Genomic DNA, 12,483 nt, shown 5'->3' on the forward strand with positions numbered 1-12,483 from the left:
AACGAGTGGGGGCGGAGGGGCCTGCCGGTGAGGCGCAGGAACCCCAACCCCGCCCGCCCGGAAACCTCCGCTGGCCTGAGTCGTGCGGGCGCTCCCCACTCACCCCACCCGCGCCGCCTCTGCCGTCACTCACGGCCTCCGCTCGCCGGCTCTCGTGCGCTCTCCGCGCCGCGGGCACCTGCTCGCCCCGCTCGGCGCTCACTTCTCGCTCGCGCACCGCAGACTCCCGGCGTCGCCGCCGTCGCCCGCCTCGGCCCGGACCTGCAGGGCGCTCCGCTTCTCTCCGCCGCCCCGGGCGGGCGCCAGCCCACCCTCCACGGCCTGGGCCCGGGACAAAGAGCGGTGCGGCTCGTTGCCCAAACCCGGGTAAGGAGTTAGGGGCGGGGGTCTGCGGAGAGGGGGGCCGGACACGCGGCGCGCAGGGGTGAGGGGCCGCCTCGAGCGATGGGAATCGGGAAGCAGCCAGAAGCCAGGAGAGTTCGGGCGGGAGGACCCCAGCCGAAGCGGGTGCAGGGCGGGGCTGAGCTCCCACCCGAGAGACCGCGGTTCCAGCCGGCGACCCCCGCGGCGGGGAGGGGCGCTCGGGGGCGGGGCGGGGCCGGCTGCGCGAGAGGTGGGGAGGGGAAGGGAGGGCGGGGTATGCCGCGGAGGAGGCGGCTCGGCACCCTCCACTGACCGCCTCCTCCCTGCCCTCCTCCCCGTCTCCCTGCCTCTCTCAGGCTCCGGGTCCAACCACGCCGGACCCGCGCTCCCCGCGCCGCACTAGGTCCGGCGCCAGGTCTGCGCGCCGCGGCTGAGCGCGCACTCGTCCTGCGGAGGGAGCCGCGGAGGCACCGGCGGGGGCGGCGGCGGGAGAGCGCGGCGGGAGCCGGAGGAGGCGGCAGCCGGAGCCGGACCACAGGAGCCCGGGAGACGGGATTCCACTCGCCGCTCCGAGGCGAGGCGCGCGCTCCCTCGGCCGGGGATGGGTCCCGGCGCGGCCCAGCCCCGGCCCGGCCCGCCGCGCAGAGACTAACCTGCGGTTCCCCATCGTCCGGCGGACGCGGGCATAGAGTGAGGCACGGGCCGATCGCCCGCAGCCTCCGGGGGGGACCTCGCGCGCTGCGCACCCGGAGCAGCGCCCCCCGCCGGAGCCGCGCGGGCCAGCGGGCGAGGGAGCGGGACTGATTGGCGGCCGCTGGCGGCGGAGGAGGATGGGGCGCCGCGGGGCCAGGGCAGGCTCGGAGGGGTCCTAGCCCGAGCCCAGCCGGATCCGAGCCCGCGCTGCCGCCGCCGCCGCCTCTCCGCGCCCGGGCCGCCGCGCCCCCCGCGGGAGATGGAACAGCGGAACCGGCTCGGCGCCCTCGGACACCTGCCGCCGCTGCTGCTGCCCGCCCTGCTGCTCCTCGCGGCCGACGGTGAGCGCGGGAACTTCGCCGCCTTGGGGTTCAGGGTGGGGAGTCCTTGCCGGGCCGCCAGGGCCAGCTGCCCGGGTCGCAGTGGAGGAGGAAGAGGAGGAGAAGGGAAGGCTTCTCCCGACTGCAGCCGGCCCGTAGGGGTAGGGGAAGAGCGGTGAAGGTTCGCCCCCGGGGCGCCCGAGGCGTTCGGACGGACCCGGCGCGCCCCAGCCCAGCTCGGGTGGTGGGTGGGCGCGGGAGAGAAGCGCAAACCTCCCGTGTCCCCCGCGACCCCGAGGAAGCCGCCTGCGCAGGAGCCGCTCTCTGCGGCGGCCTGACAACTGCTCGGGCGAACTTTGCTGGTGCCCGGACCGCGCGTGGAGCCGCGGGTGGGAAGCAGAGGCCCCCGCCCCGCACTGGGTCACGCCCGTCTCTTCCCCGCCCCAGCGACGTTTACCGAAGTCCCCAAAGATGTGACCGTGCGGGAGGGAGACGACATCGAGATGCCCTGCGCTTTCCGGGCCAGCGGCGCCCCCGCGTTCTCGCTGGAGATCCAGTGGTGGCACCTGCGGGCGCCGCCCCGCGAGCTGCTGCACGAGCTGGCGCTGAGCGCTCCCGGCGCCCGGAGCAAGGTAACCAGCTGCCCCGCCCGCGGCAACCCATCTCCCACCCTCCCATCCCCACGGCAGCCTCAACAACAGGTACCCCCAAATCCTGGTCACTCGTCCCTTCTTCCGAGACCTCCCGGGAGGCCACAGGTAGCCTCTAAAAAGCCCCCCGATCCAGTCCGCCTGCGGGCCCAGGTGTGGCAGGTGCTGCTGGTGAAGGAAGACACGTGGTCCTCCCAGCTCGCCTTGCCCTCAGACACTCTGCGGTCCCCGGGGCCCTGGACCAAACAGCTCAGCTCCCCTGGGCATGGGTTCCAGCGGCCAGCAGAGCACCGTGTCCACGGAAACCCCCCGGGCCACCTCCAACCCTCACAGGGTCAGAGGGAGGGCACCCGCAGCCCCTTATGTATACCCAGCACACGCAGGAGTGCGCCCCACGCTCACACACACAGACACACACACACACACACAGACACGCACACACACCGCCCCTCTACCCAGAGTCCCGCCCGGTCACTGCTCGCGCCTCCCGCTGGGTCCTCTCCAGATACGCTGGCCGTTCCATCCAGTTTTAGGCAAAGTTTAGAAAAACACGGACTGACGGGGCGCTCCCCCGAGTGGAGACGCGCCTCCCCTCTCACCTGGTGGCATCCCAGCCTCCTTCCTCTGGCTGGCAGGTGTGCTGGGCGGCCCTTCCTGGGCCAGGCACCACGTCCTTCCGGGAGCCCCGCTGGGAATCCCACCGCCGCCTGCGCTCAGCCCACCTGCAGAGGGTGCCCTGGCCAGAGGCGCATCTGAGAGCCAAACCTGGAGGCCAGGAGCCTAATGTCTCCCTCTCTTGCTCTTTGCATTTTAGGTAACAAATAAGGATGCCACTAAAATCAGTGTAAGTGTGGAGCCCAGCGCGGGCCGCGGGGGACCCCTTCTGGCCGCCTCGCGCCCCGCACCTTCCTCCCCGTTAGAAAGGCTTAACGGCGCGCGAGGTCGGGACTTCCTTGCAACCCCGCATCGTGTCCGGGCGCCATCTGTCGCCAGGAGCGGATCGGTTTCTCTTTTGTATACAGAGGGTCCCAGGCTCGCATGTCCTTCCTCCTCTGTGCGCTCACCTGTAAACCTCTCCTTCATCCATGGCGCGCGCTCAGGCCCTGCGCAGCAGCCTGCGTCTCCTCTGCTGGCATTTCTCCCAGCAACTGGGGGGGGGGCGGGGAGGGGGGAGCTCCTCGCCCTGGCCAAGCCCCGGCTCTGCCTGGTGGGCCCCACCCCCGCCCCACACGAAGCCCTCTCCCCCGCCTGGGTAGCAGCGCAAGGTGTTGGGAATGGGGGTGGGGGGGGGGGGCCATCTTGCCAGGCTTGCAGGAGCCGGGGTCCTGGGGTGTGTGACTCAGGGAGGAGATGCGGCCAAGCTTTCCCAGAGGGAGTGTGCAAGTCTCAGGCCTGGAGACTAGCAGGGCCTCCTCCCGCGCTGGGTTCAGAGGCGAGGGCTCCCTGGGTGCAAGGGGGGGACTGCAAACCCGGTGCTTCCCCAGGTCCCCTCCAGGCTGCAGCCCCGCCTGCCTGCTTGGGAGGGTGGAGGGACAGCGCTGTAGGCCAGGGGATGCAGCAGGTATACATGTGTCCTCCGAGGGCAGGGGAGACTGCTCAGGCTCCAGATTCCAGATGAAGAAATGGTAGTGGCACCCTAGCCCGTTTGGCTCAATGGATAGAGCGTTGGCCTGAGGACTGAAGGGCCCTGGGTTCCATTCCGGTCAGGGCACATGCCGGGGTTGTGGGCTCAATTCCCAGTGTGGGGCGTGCAGGAGGCAGCTGATCTGTGATTCTCTCTCATCACTGATGTTTCTGTCTCTCCCCCTCGCTTCCTCCTGAAATTGATAAAAATATTTTTTTAAAAATAATAAAGAATAAAGAAATGTTAGTGTGAGATGTGGGGGCAGAGGAAGGCAGGGCCTCAGTGCCCATGCTGCCTAGTGCCCAGCCCGAGTTCTGTGCCGATAATGGGGAACCAGGGACACAATGCCATGGGCAGGGCCACCGGGCACAGTCAGAGCTGGGAGGCCCATCCGGGCAGGGGGAACTGGGGGCGCCGAGGCAGTGTGGGATGGCGCCCCTCCCTGCCCTGACCCAGCCCCTCTCCTGCAGACCGTGCGTGTCCAGGGCAATGACATCTCGCACCGGCTGCGGCTGTCGGCCGTGCGGCGGCAGGACGAGGGCGTGTACGAGTGCCGCGTGGCGGACTACGGCGCCGAGGACACGCAGGAGCACGCGGCCCGGGCCCTGCTGCGCGTGCTGTCCCGCTTCGCGCCGCCCCGCATGCAGGCCGCCGAGGCCGTGTCCCACATCCAGAGCAGTGGGCCCCGGCGCCACGCCTCCAGCGCCAACCATGTCGGCGCCTCCGGCCCCGCTGGCCGCCCCACAGCCCAGCCCGGCCGCAGCCACAAGAGCCCACCTCCTCCGGGAAGCCCTCCTGCGTCCCCCGGTCCCGGAGTCCCTGAGGCTGCCGCTTCCGCGACCCACGCACCCACCACCACTGTCGCCGCTGCAACCGCTGCTTCGTCAGCTTCGCCACCCGGCCAGGTGGTTCTGCGCCAGAGGCATGGCTCCGGTAAGTGTGCGCCCAGGAAGGTGTGCGCCCTGGTGAGGTGTGTGCAGAGAGGGGACGGGGCGCCGGCAGAGCCCTGGGATGATGCCTGGGGGCGTGGGGGTGAGCCCAGGCTGCCATCCTGGACTGGATAAAGGTCCCAGGATTGGGGGGGATGCGTGCAGGGGATCCCCACATCCCCTTCGGTTCGGGTCATTTGCACGTGCGTCCTCATGATTTGGTAACTTGTGGGCCCCGTGATGCGTTGGGCACCCCCCCCCCCAGCTCTCTTTGCTGTTCTCCTGCCTTTACTGTTGGCCAGACCCCTTCCTGCGTCCCTCTGCCCAACGCCGCCAGACACATCTTCTGCACGGGAAGTTTATGTGCAAAAACTCATCGGTTTCACATCTCACTTGTCAAGAGAGTGATATTTGTGTCAAGAGATTGTGATACCCAACACGGGCTGGGTCCGCGCAGCAGCGCCGGCTCAGGGGACCGCCCCTTCTTAGCCACGTCCGTAAATCCGGCTCCTCATTCATCGGAGTGCTGACCCATTTCTCCTGAGCACTTTGTTGGTGGAACCATTTGGGGGGGAGGGGCAGGGGATAAAGAGAAATTAAACAAAGCAGAGGCCCTTCCAAACAAGCCCTTTCACAGGGAAGCGCAGAGCGGGGCCGGGTTGGCCGCAGGAGAATACAGGGAGCGGCGGGTATATTGGCCGGAGGGTCCCCTCTGCAGGGACCGGATCTGCGGCGTGTCGGCGTGTGACCCCCTCACTAGCCTGGGGGCTGCTCTGGAGGAGAGGTGCCTGGCCTCCCGGAGAGCCAGCTGCATGTGGCGCACGCTGCCTGGTGCCCAGACGGAGGGCTGGCTCTCCGTATTGCAATGACCAACGCGAGAAAGACAGCCGAGGCCATGGGGTGCCGGCCTGGAGAGGGTGTGGCTGCTGGGAGCCATCTGGGCAGCATCCTCAGGTGTCGCCATGGCAACAGTACACCACGAGCAGAGGGGGCTCTGGACGAGGTGAAGGCGCTCACTCTGACCCGAGCCCTCGGTGGTGACAGAGCTGGTGGCAATGGCAGGGCAGGGCCAGGCGCAGTGCCCTGGGCTTCCCACCTCCCCAGACCCACAAGCACCCGGAAACGACCACCTTACAGCAACCGTCCGCTCTTCCCTCTGCTCCGATGTGACCGGAGGACCGCCGTGAAAGAGAAATAAATCTGGCGGAAGTCGCCCAGAGGAGAGAGGGCGAGGCTCTCTGAGCCTCTGAACGAGGAAAGGGTTTCATAGAGGACACGGCTGGGCCTCACCGCTGGCAGGAGATGCCGGCTCCTCCCCACGGCGGCCAGCGTGGGTGGTTACAGGGCGCGTGCCAATCTCTCACCAGCTGTTCACATGGCTGCCATGAGCGCAACCAGCAACGGTGACAGCGGACCCAGCTCGGGAGCATCAGGGCACCTGGGGAGCACCGGGGCAGAGCCGTCTGTGTCAGGGGGAGTCCCAAGCAGGGATGGCCCCTGTCCAGTGAGGCAATCCGGGGAGGCTTCCTGTAGGTGGTGTGTGAGTTCGGGGGCTTGGCCTCTCTGCTTAGGTCCGTCCTGGGAAAGCTTCTGAAAGACTCACCTCCCCTCCCCACCCTGTACCCCGTGGGATGAGAAAGTCAACCCCATGGAATGAGCAGCCTTTGTCCACCACGGAGTGGCCAGGCGGCTCGCGCGCAGCCATCCTCTCGGCCGCAGGGAGACCCCAGCTTAGGGACAAAGCAGCGGCACCGTGGACCCTGATGGGGATAATTCAGAACTTGCCTTTGCCACGTGCACGTCTCGCGGTTTCCCTCCTCCGCGGCTCAGCCTGATCCTCCTGCCTCACGTCCCCGAACGCTTCCCTCCGGAGCGGGACCCCGGCCCCAGCTGGGGGGCCGCCCCCATGAGCGAGCCGGGTGGTGCGCCAGCCCTTCTAAATGTCACCAGGAGCCAAACCCAGCGAGAAGCTGCTCCTTAAACCCCCAGGTGCCCCTTTTCACAGCTCGGGGTGTGAAGGGGTCCCCAGGCATCCCGAGGGCACCGAGGTCAAGTGCCCTTGTAATGCGACATCGATTCGTTCTGCTCCCTGCGGCCACACGCAGGGCCTGGCTGTGGCCTACCCTGAGCGGTGTGGGAAATGCCGGCACGCTTTTAAGACGCATTTGCAAGCCCTGGCCAGCGTGCTTAGTGGTTAGAGCGTCGGCCCACGCTCTGCAGGGCTGTGGGTTTGATTCCCGGTCAAGGGCACGTAGGTGGGTTGCAGGCTTGGCTCCGGTCGGGGCTTGGCCCCCTGGGATGCATGGGGACAAGGCAGGACAAAGACCACCAGGGGAGACGCCGGGAGCCTGAGCGGGCTGCATGCAGTCGGGAGGCCAGGACCCTCCGCCCATCCGCCTCCCCTCCATGCCCCACTGAGCCCGCCTCCCACCAGCAGGAGCCCGAATCTCCCAGGAAGGGGGTCTGGGGAGAGAGGCCCCGGGGGGCGGCGTGGCACAGACTGCCTGGGCCCAGAATCCCACGCAGCCACGTCTGCCTGCAGTCCCCGGGCCTCGGGAGGAGGGAGGGTGGCACCAGGGAACACAGCCGGTCCCCACCTGCCCCAGCCCCCCCTCCGCCTTCAGATGGCCCATCCTGGCGAGGGCAGGAGCAAGGGCCCCCTCTGCTGGACACGGGGGAGGCGGCCAGGCCATGGGCTATTGTTACCCGTGCCAAAGTTAGTGGAGATGCATATTTTATCAAGCATTTTACAAATTACATCTCCAGGTGGGCAGAGGAGTCACTCATCGCATTAAAGTGACAGAAATGCACGAGGCAAGGTCAGCCGACCGGAGGGAGCCCTGCCTCCCCGGCCTCAGGCCTCGGACATCATTCCCGCCTTTGTGTGGCCAGGCCCGGCTCTGCCGAGCGCCATACGGGAAGGCTGAGGCCGAAACCCACACACTGAGCAGCCTCCGTGGAGCCCACTGCTGGCCTAACCAGGGGGCCCTGGGGTACATCCGCCTTGAGGGACACAAAAGCAATGGTGGGTTGAGGGGGAGCTGGATGTAAACAGGGCTGGTCCTCAGCCCCAGGGGCAGCTGCCTGGGGCTGCGGTGGGCAGGCCAGCAGGCCGGACCGCACAGGACGAGACCCGCACCCCACGCTCGCTTCCTCTCCAAGATCTCTATTCCCTCCGAAGCCCAATGGCGTTTGCTCCCAGCCTCGGCCCGCGTTACCGGCACACATGAATTTTACGGCAGAAACTAATTCTCTCCGATTCTGTTGGCTCCATTATTCCTCGCCGGCTCCCCTGAATAAATATCCACGAAGGGGCTTTAATTACTGGTGTCGGGTGAATTTCCCGCCACAATATAAGCTGGCGCGGGCAATTATTTAGGTTTCCCGCGCAAAATCAGAGTTAGTTTAAAATTCCTATGTCTTTTGAAGTATGGGTTCGATTGAAATGGGTATGAAACGGTTCGCATACGCAGGTAGGTATCTTTGAAACAAATATTTGGTAATACGCAGTTACAATCGGCCCAAATTTACACGTTTCCCGCACTCCACCGCAAATCTATATGAACCGAGTTAAGACGGCTCCCGCCGAGTACGCGCAATTCACGCGAGCCGACTTAACTCGTTTCCCGCAACCCAAGTGTTAAAACGTCGGCAAGGGAAGCAGCTGCCTCGCAAGATGACATTTTCCCATTCGGCTGCGGCTGGGCCACCTGGCCCGCCTGGTGCAGGGTCTGGTGGGCAGAGAGCCGGGGGGGGGGGGGGGGGGGGGGGGGGCGGGGAGGCACCGATGGCCAGCAGGGAGGTCAGGGCGAGGAGCACTGGCCCCCACATCACATAGCGACCTAGGGACAGAGGAGGGACCAAAGCCCGGCCTCCTGACCCTGCACCAGAAGTGGCTCTGTGATGGCAAACCCGGGCGGCCCCCGGGGCCAGGCTGGACGGTGCACAGGGGCCGGGCCGGCTGGCAGCCACCCTTGGGCCCAGGGTGGGGTCGGGGAGCAGTGAGAGGATCTCGTCTGAGAAGACCCGCAGCTGCTGGTCGTGTGGCCCCTGGGAACTCGGGCCCAGGTGCTGCGTCTGGGCCTCTCCCTGTTTTGGGAGCCCTGAGCCCCAGTGAGTTCTGCAGGCACCCGGCCAGCCGGCCACTCATCCGGCACCACATCCCCCCTCGTCCGTCCCAGGGCTGGGTGCCAGCCAGAGCAGCAAAGGAGGCCCCTGTCTTTTTAATCAACAAACAATGACTTGGTCTCCAGCCCTCCAACCTAGCACCCCGTGTCTGATCTCAGCTGGCTCCAGGCCGGGATGTTCCGCGGGCCTGTCTGCTCTCGGGCCACTGGGTTCCTGTGAATCAGGCGTTAACTGTTTTCCCTCCCCTGCAGGCACCGGCCCCACCTCCTCCTCGGACCCACTCCTGTCTCTGCTCCTGTTGGCTCTGCACATGCTCCTGGGCCAGCTGGTGGGGCACTGACAGCTGCCCCCCTCATCGCTCCCCCCTCCCCCCCCGTGCCTGCACGCCTCAGCGGGGCCACACCGCCCACCCAGACCCAGACCCGGGCGAGGACCGGGTTGCCGGATGGACCCTGAGAGACTGAGAAGCATTACCAAGTCCACATGGAAACCAAATCACATGTGGGGGGAGTCACACAGTGTAGAAACCCGAAACCACGCACCCAGTTTCCAAACGAGATGGGGGCGGCCCGTGCCGTGCGCTCCCGGCCCATGAGTCTCTGCTTCTGCGAACTTTTCTTTTCTCCGCTTCGCCTCCAGCTCTTCATTTTGCACGAACTGCCGAGCCATTACCTTAGGAGACAGCGTGAAAATGTTGGGTCACAGCCTTCCTGACAAAGGAACGTATTTTTAGTAGATGATTGTGTTTAGGAGGTTTTTTTTTTTTAATTTCTCATTTTCCGTTGGGGGCTTATCTTTTTTTATGAAAGTAAATTATTTCTTTTTGAGACATTTGGATTAAAAACAGATACATCTTATAATTAAATTCACTGTCAATAATATTTATTTTTAAATAAACACGGGAAACAAGGTCAGACACTTGTTTATACACTGGGTTGTATGTTGCTGAGTCGCAGTTGAATAAAAAAACGACTTTCAAGTGAGCCTCCTACCGGCCTGTGTGAAGGGTGAGCCTCGGGCCTCATGCAGCCCCGATGCCATGGCCTCCTGGTCCCTGGTGCCAGCGGTCCCTTCGGCTGGAGGACAGCCGGGCACCTGGCGAGGCCACACAGCAGACAGGAGCACCTGCCCAGCCTCCCCTAGGGACAGGGGACCTCAAGGAACGGGGGGGGGGGGGGGGAGAGCCCCTCGCCCAGGTCTTCGAGGAGTCACTGGGAAGAGGTGTGATATCAATCTTTTTTTAAAAAAAATGTTTTTACTGATTTGAGAGAGGAAAGGAGAGGGAGAGATAGGAACATTGGTAAGAGAGAAACATCGATCGGCTGCCTCTGCACACCCCCACTAGGGATCAAGCCTGCAACCCGGGCATGTACCCCGAGTGGGAATCAAACCTGTGACCTCTTGGTTCCTGGGTCAACGCTCAACCACTGAGCCACACTGGCTGGGCCAGCCTCTTTTTCTTTTGGTTTAAACCAATAAACCTACGTGCTCCTGGGAGATGACGCGCCCAGCTGTACTCACTGTTCCTGGAGTCCCTGCCAGTGGAGGGCGAACGTGGGGAGGAGAGGGGCCTCCATGCCCTTTCCCGGTGCATGGGGAATGCTTTAGCCTCTGAAATGCATGTGTTCGGGGCAGGTCACACCCGCCTTAAAGAGATGGACACGCCTCAGGGGCTGTTGTCTTTACGCCGGACGGGATTGCATTAAGTAGCCAGATCTCCTGGGTTTGCTCAGAACCCAGCCAGTCTTCAGTCCGCAGGCGGATGCTCTATCCACTGAGCAAACCAGCTAGGGCCCCAGCCAGTCCTTAAACCAGCTCGTCACAGGTGTTGCTCACCAGTACGTCCCAGTCCCCGCTGGCCGCTCAGGGTTGGGACTCCGCTTCCTGGCGGCGCGGAACGAGCTCTGGCCGGTGAGCGGTGCACGAAGGGGCAGTGGCTTCCAGTCCAGGCTTGAGATGGCTCGTCTGAAAGAGGACGAGCAACATTCAACATTGCAAATACAGGGCCGGCCCCACGTCCCGCGTTTCCAGCGTGTGCAGCGCTCCCCCTGCTGGCAGGTACTGGAACTGCGCCTGCGAGGCACCCGCCTTGGCAGCCGGGGCGGCTCATCCTTGCACCATCATCGGCCCCGCCCCGCAAGGATGCGGTACTTATTTGAGGCAAAGAGAAAAACCGAAGTGCGTTTGGACCGTCCCACCTGTGCAGAGACCCCCGCGGGAGCTGGCGGGCTGGGCTGCGTGAGGAGGCGCCCCGGGCCGGCTCTTTCTGGTGGACACGGTAAGTGGTCTCATATTTCATTTCTATCGATCGCCACCCATCGAGCTGTAAATTTAATCGTTCTGTCTGGTGGAGAGTGGCTCTGCCCAGAGGATCATCTCAGTATTAAGGACAACTCAATACTGCGGCCAGCTGGCTAAGGGCGACTCCAATGCGGGCCCAGTGTGCATGGAGCCAGCAAGGCGCTCCCCCGCCGCCAGGGGGCGCCCGAGGACGGGTCCGTGATGGGGTGCTGCTGAGCCAGATCCCTCCAGGGGCCAGAGCTGGGGAGCCATCTCCCACCCCACAAACCAGCCCCCTGCAGACAGGCCGTCCGCCAGGCTCCTGGCAGGAAACCACTGGCCCTGACGCCCACGGGGAGAGCAGCAGGTGTGCTGTGGGGGGCTGCCCGCCATGGGCGGCCTGAATTCTGCACAGCCAGGCAGCCCCTCGAACGCACAGGAACGAGCCCTTCAGTCTCCTCCTGGGGACCAAGGATTTCGGGAAGGAAGTTGTGGGTGAGGCCAGCCGGGCAAGTTCCCTAAAGTGGAGCTAAACCCCCCCAAAACTGAAGGCATGGAAGTCCGTCAGAGGCAGAGGAGGAAGGAGGGTCCACAGGAGGCCAGAGCAAACCCCTCTGAGCCAGGAGCCCTATGGACCAGCGTCCCTGCTCGCTCAGTCCCTGGACAGGCTCCATCCCCACTAGGGGGCGTGCAGGGGGCAGCCGATCCATGATTCCAGATTTGACCATGATAAGCCCAGCAGTGGAGTGGAAAGGGCCTCCCCCCAAAGGGTAATTAGCTGTGACAGGTGTGGGGGAGGGTTAGCAGGCCCATCAGGCGTCCCTGGAATGTGTGGAAGTGGCCTTTGGCTGGGCCTTGGGAGGCCTCCCTCTGTCCCTGCTCTGGCCAGTCCCTGCTCCCTCTCAGGACGGAGGCCCGGCATCGAGCCGGAGGTTGGAACAGCTTTGAAACCTCCGTCGTCGGGGTGAGTTGCCGTCCTGTTATCTGTGGAGTCGGCTGGCGAGCTCCAGCCTCCTGGGCCCCGCCCGCCACCCCTGCACAGCTTCGTCTCTCCCCATGCGTGTCGGCCGGGATGGATGGCCTGAAAGTGAGCATCATCGATCTTCACCGAGAGAACGGCCCACCAGGCACCACGTATGCTGATCAATGTTGCTGATCAATGACCTAATTAAGGAAAGAAAAGGAAGGGCCCCTGGCGCCTGGTGGGTTAATGTGCCTCCCATGGGCCCGCGGGTCTCTCGGGACTGGTCCTCTGTTCAGGATTTTGTGTTAAGTCAGCGACCTTCCAAGCACAGTGAGAAATTGGGGGGACACCGGTGACCTTGGGAAGGAGGGAAGTCAGGTTCCTCGGGGTGCACAGAGCACGGTGCCTGCCCCCGGGGACCAAGCAGGTGTCGGTGCCCAGGGCTCCCCCACCGGCCCGCAGTGGGTGCAGATGCTCAGCCAAGGGGGTACCGGGGAGTAAGAAAGAAGGAATATGCCCAGCCATGTGGCTC

At 64.7% G+C, this 12,483-nt stretch overlaps 1 protein-coding gene across 1 annotated transcript; it reads left to right on the plus strand.

The window, feature by feature from the left end:
* The first annotated feature begins 904 nt into the window (after positions 1-904).
* On the plus strand, positions 905-9,690 carry VSTM2B (V-set and transmembrane domain containing 2B). Its single transcript, XM_070398071.1, has 5 exons — positions 905-1,397; positions 1,824-2,008; positions 2,841-2,870; positions 4,121-4,583; positions 8,959-9,690. The coding sequence occupies exons 1-5, from the start codon at positions 1,316-1,318 to the stop codon at positions 9,045-9,047; spliced, it is 849 nt and encodes a 282-aa protein (XP_070254172.1). The 5' UTR covers positions 905-1,315; the 3' UTR covers positions 9,048-9,690.
* The last annotated feature ends 2,793 nt before the right edge of the window (positions 9,691-12,483 follow it).

Source organism: Myotis yumanensis, unplaced genomic scaffold (genome assembly GCF_028538775.1).
Source record: "Myotis yumanensis isolate MYYU_CA2020_CCGP unplaced genomic scaffold, mMyoYum1.0.hap1 SCAF_18, whole genome shotgun sequence".
Taxonomy (NCBI): domain Eukaryota; kingdom Metazoa; phylum Chordata; class Mammalia; order Chiroptera; family Vespertilionidae; genus Myotis; species Myotis yumanensis.

What these genes read in the sequence shown, in the direction of transcription:
- VSTM2B (XM_070398071.1), top strand. Translation starts at nt 1,316, where the DNA reads ATGGAACAGCGGAACCGGCTCGGCGCCCTCGGACACCTGCCGCCGCTG. An exon ending in AGGATGCCACTAAAATCAGT is followed by an intron (nt 2,871 to 4,120) that starts GTAAGTGTGGAG and finishes CCTCTCCTGCAG; the next exon opens with ACCGTGCGTGTCCAGGGCAA. An exon ending in GCGCCAGAGGCATGGCTCCG is followed by an intron (nt 4,584 to 8,958) that starts GTAAGTGTGCGC and finishes CCTCCCCTGCAG; the next exon opens with GCACCGGCCCCACCTCCTCC.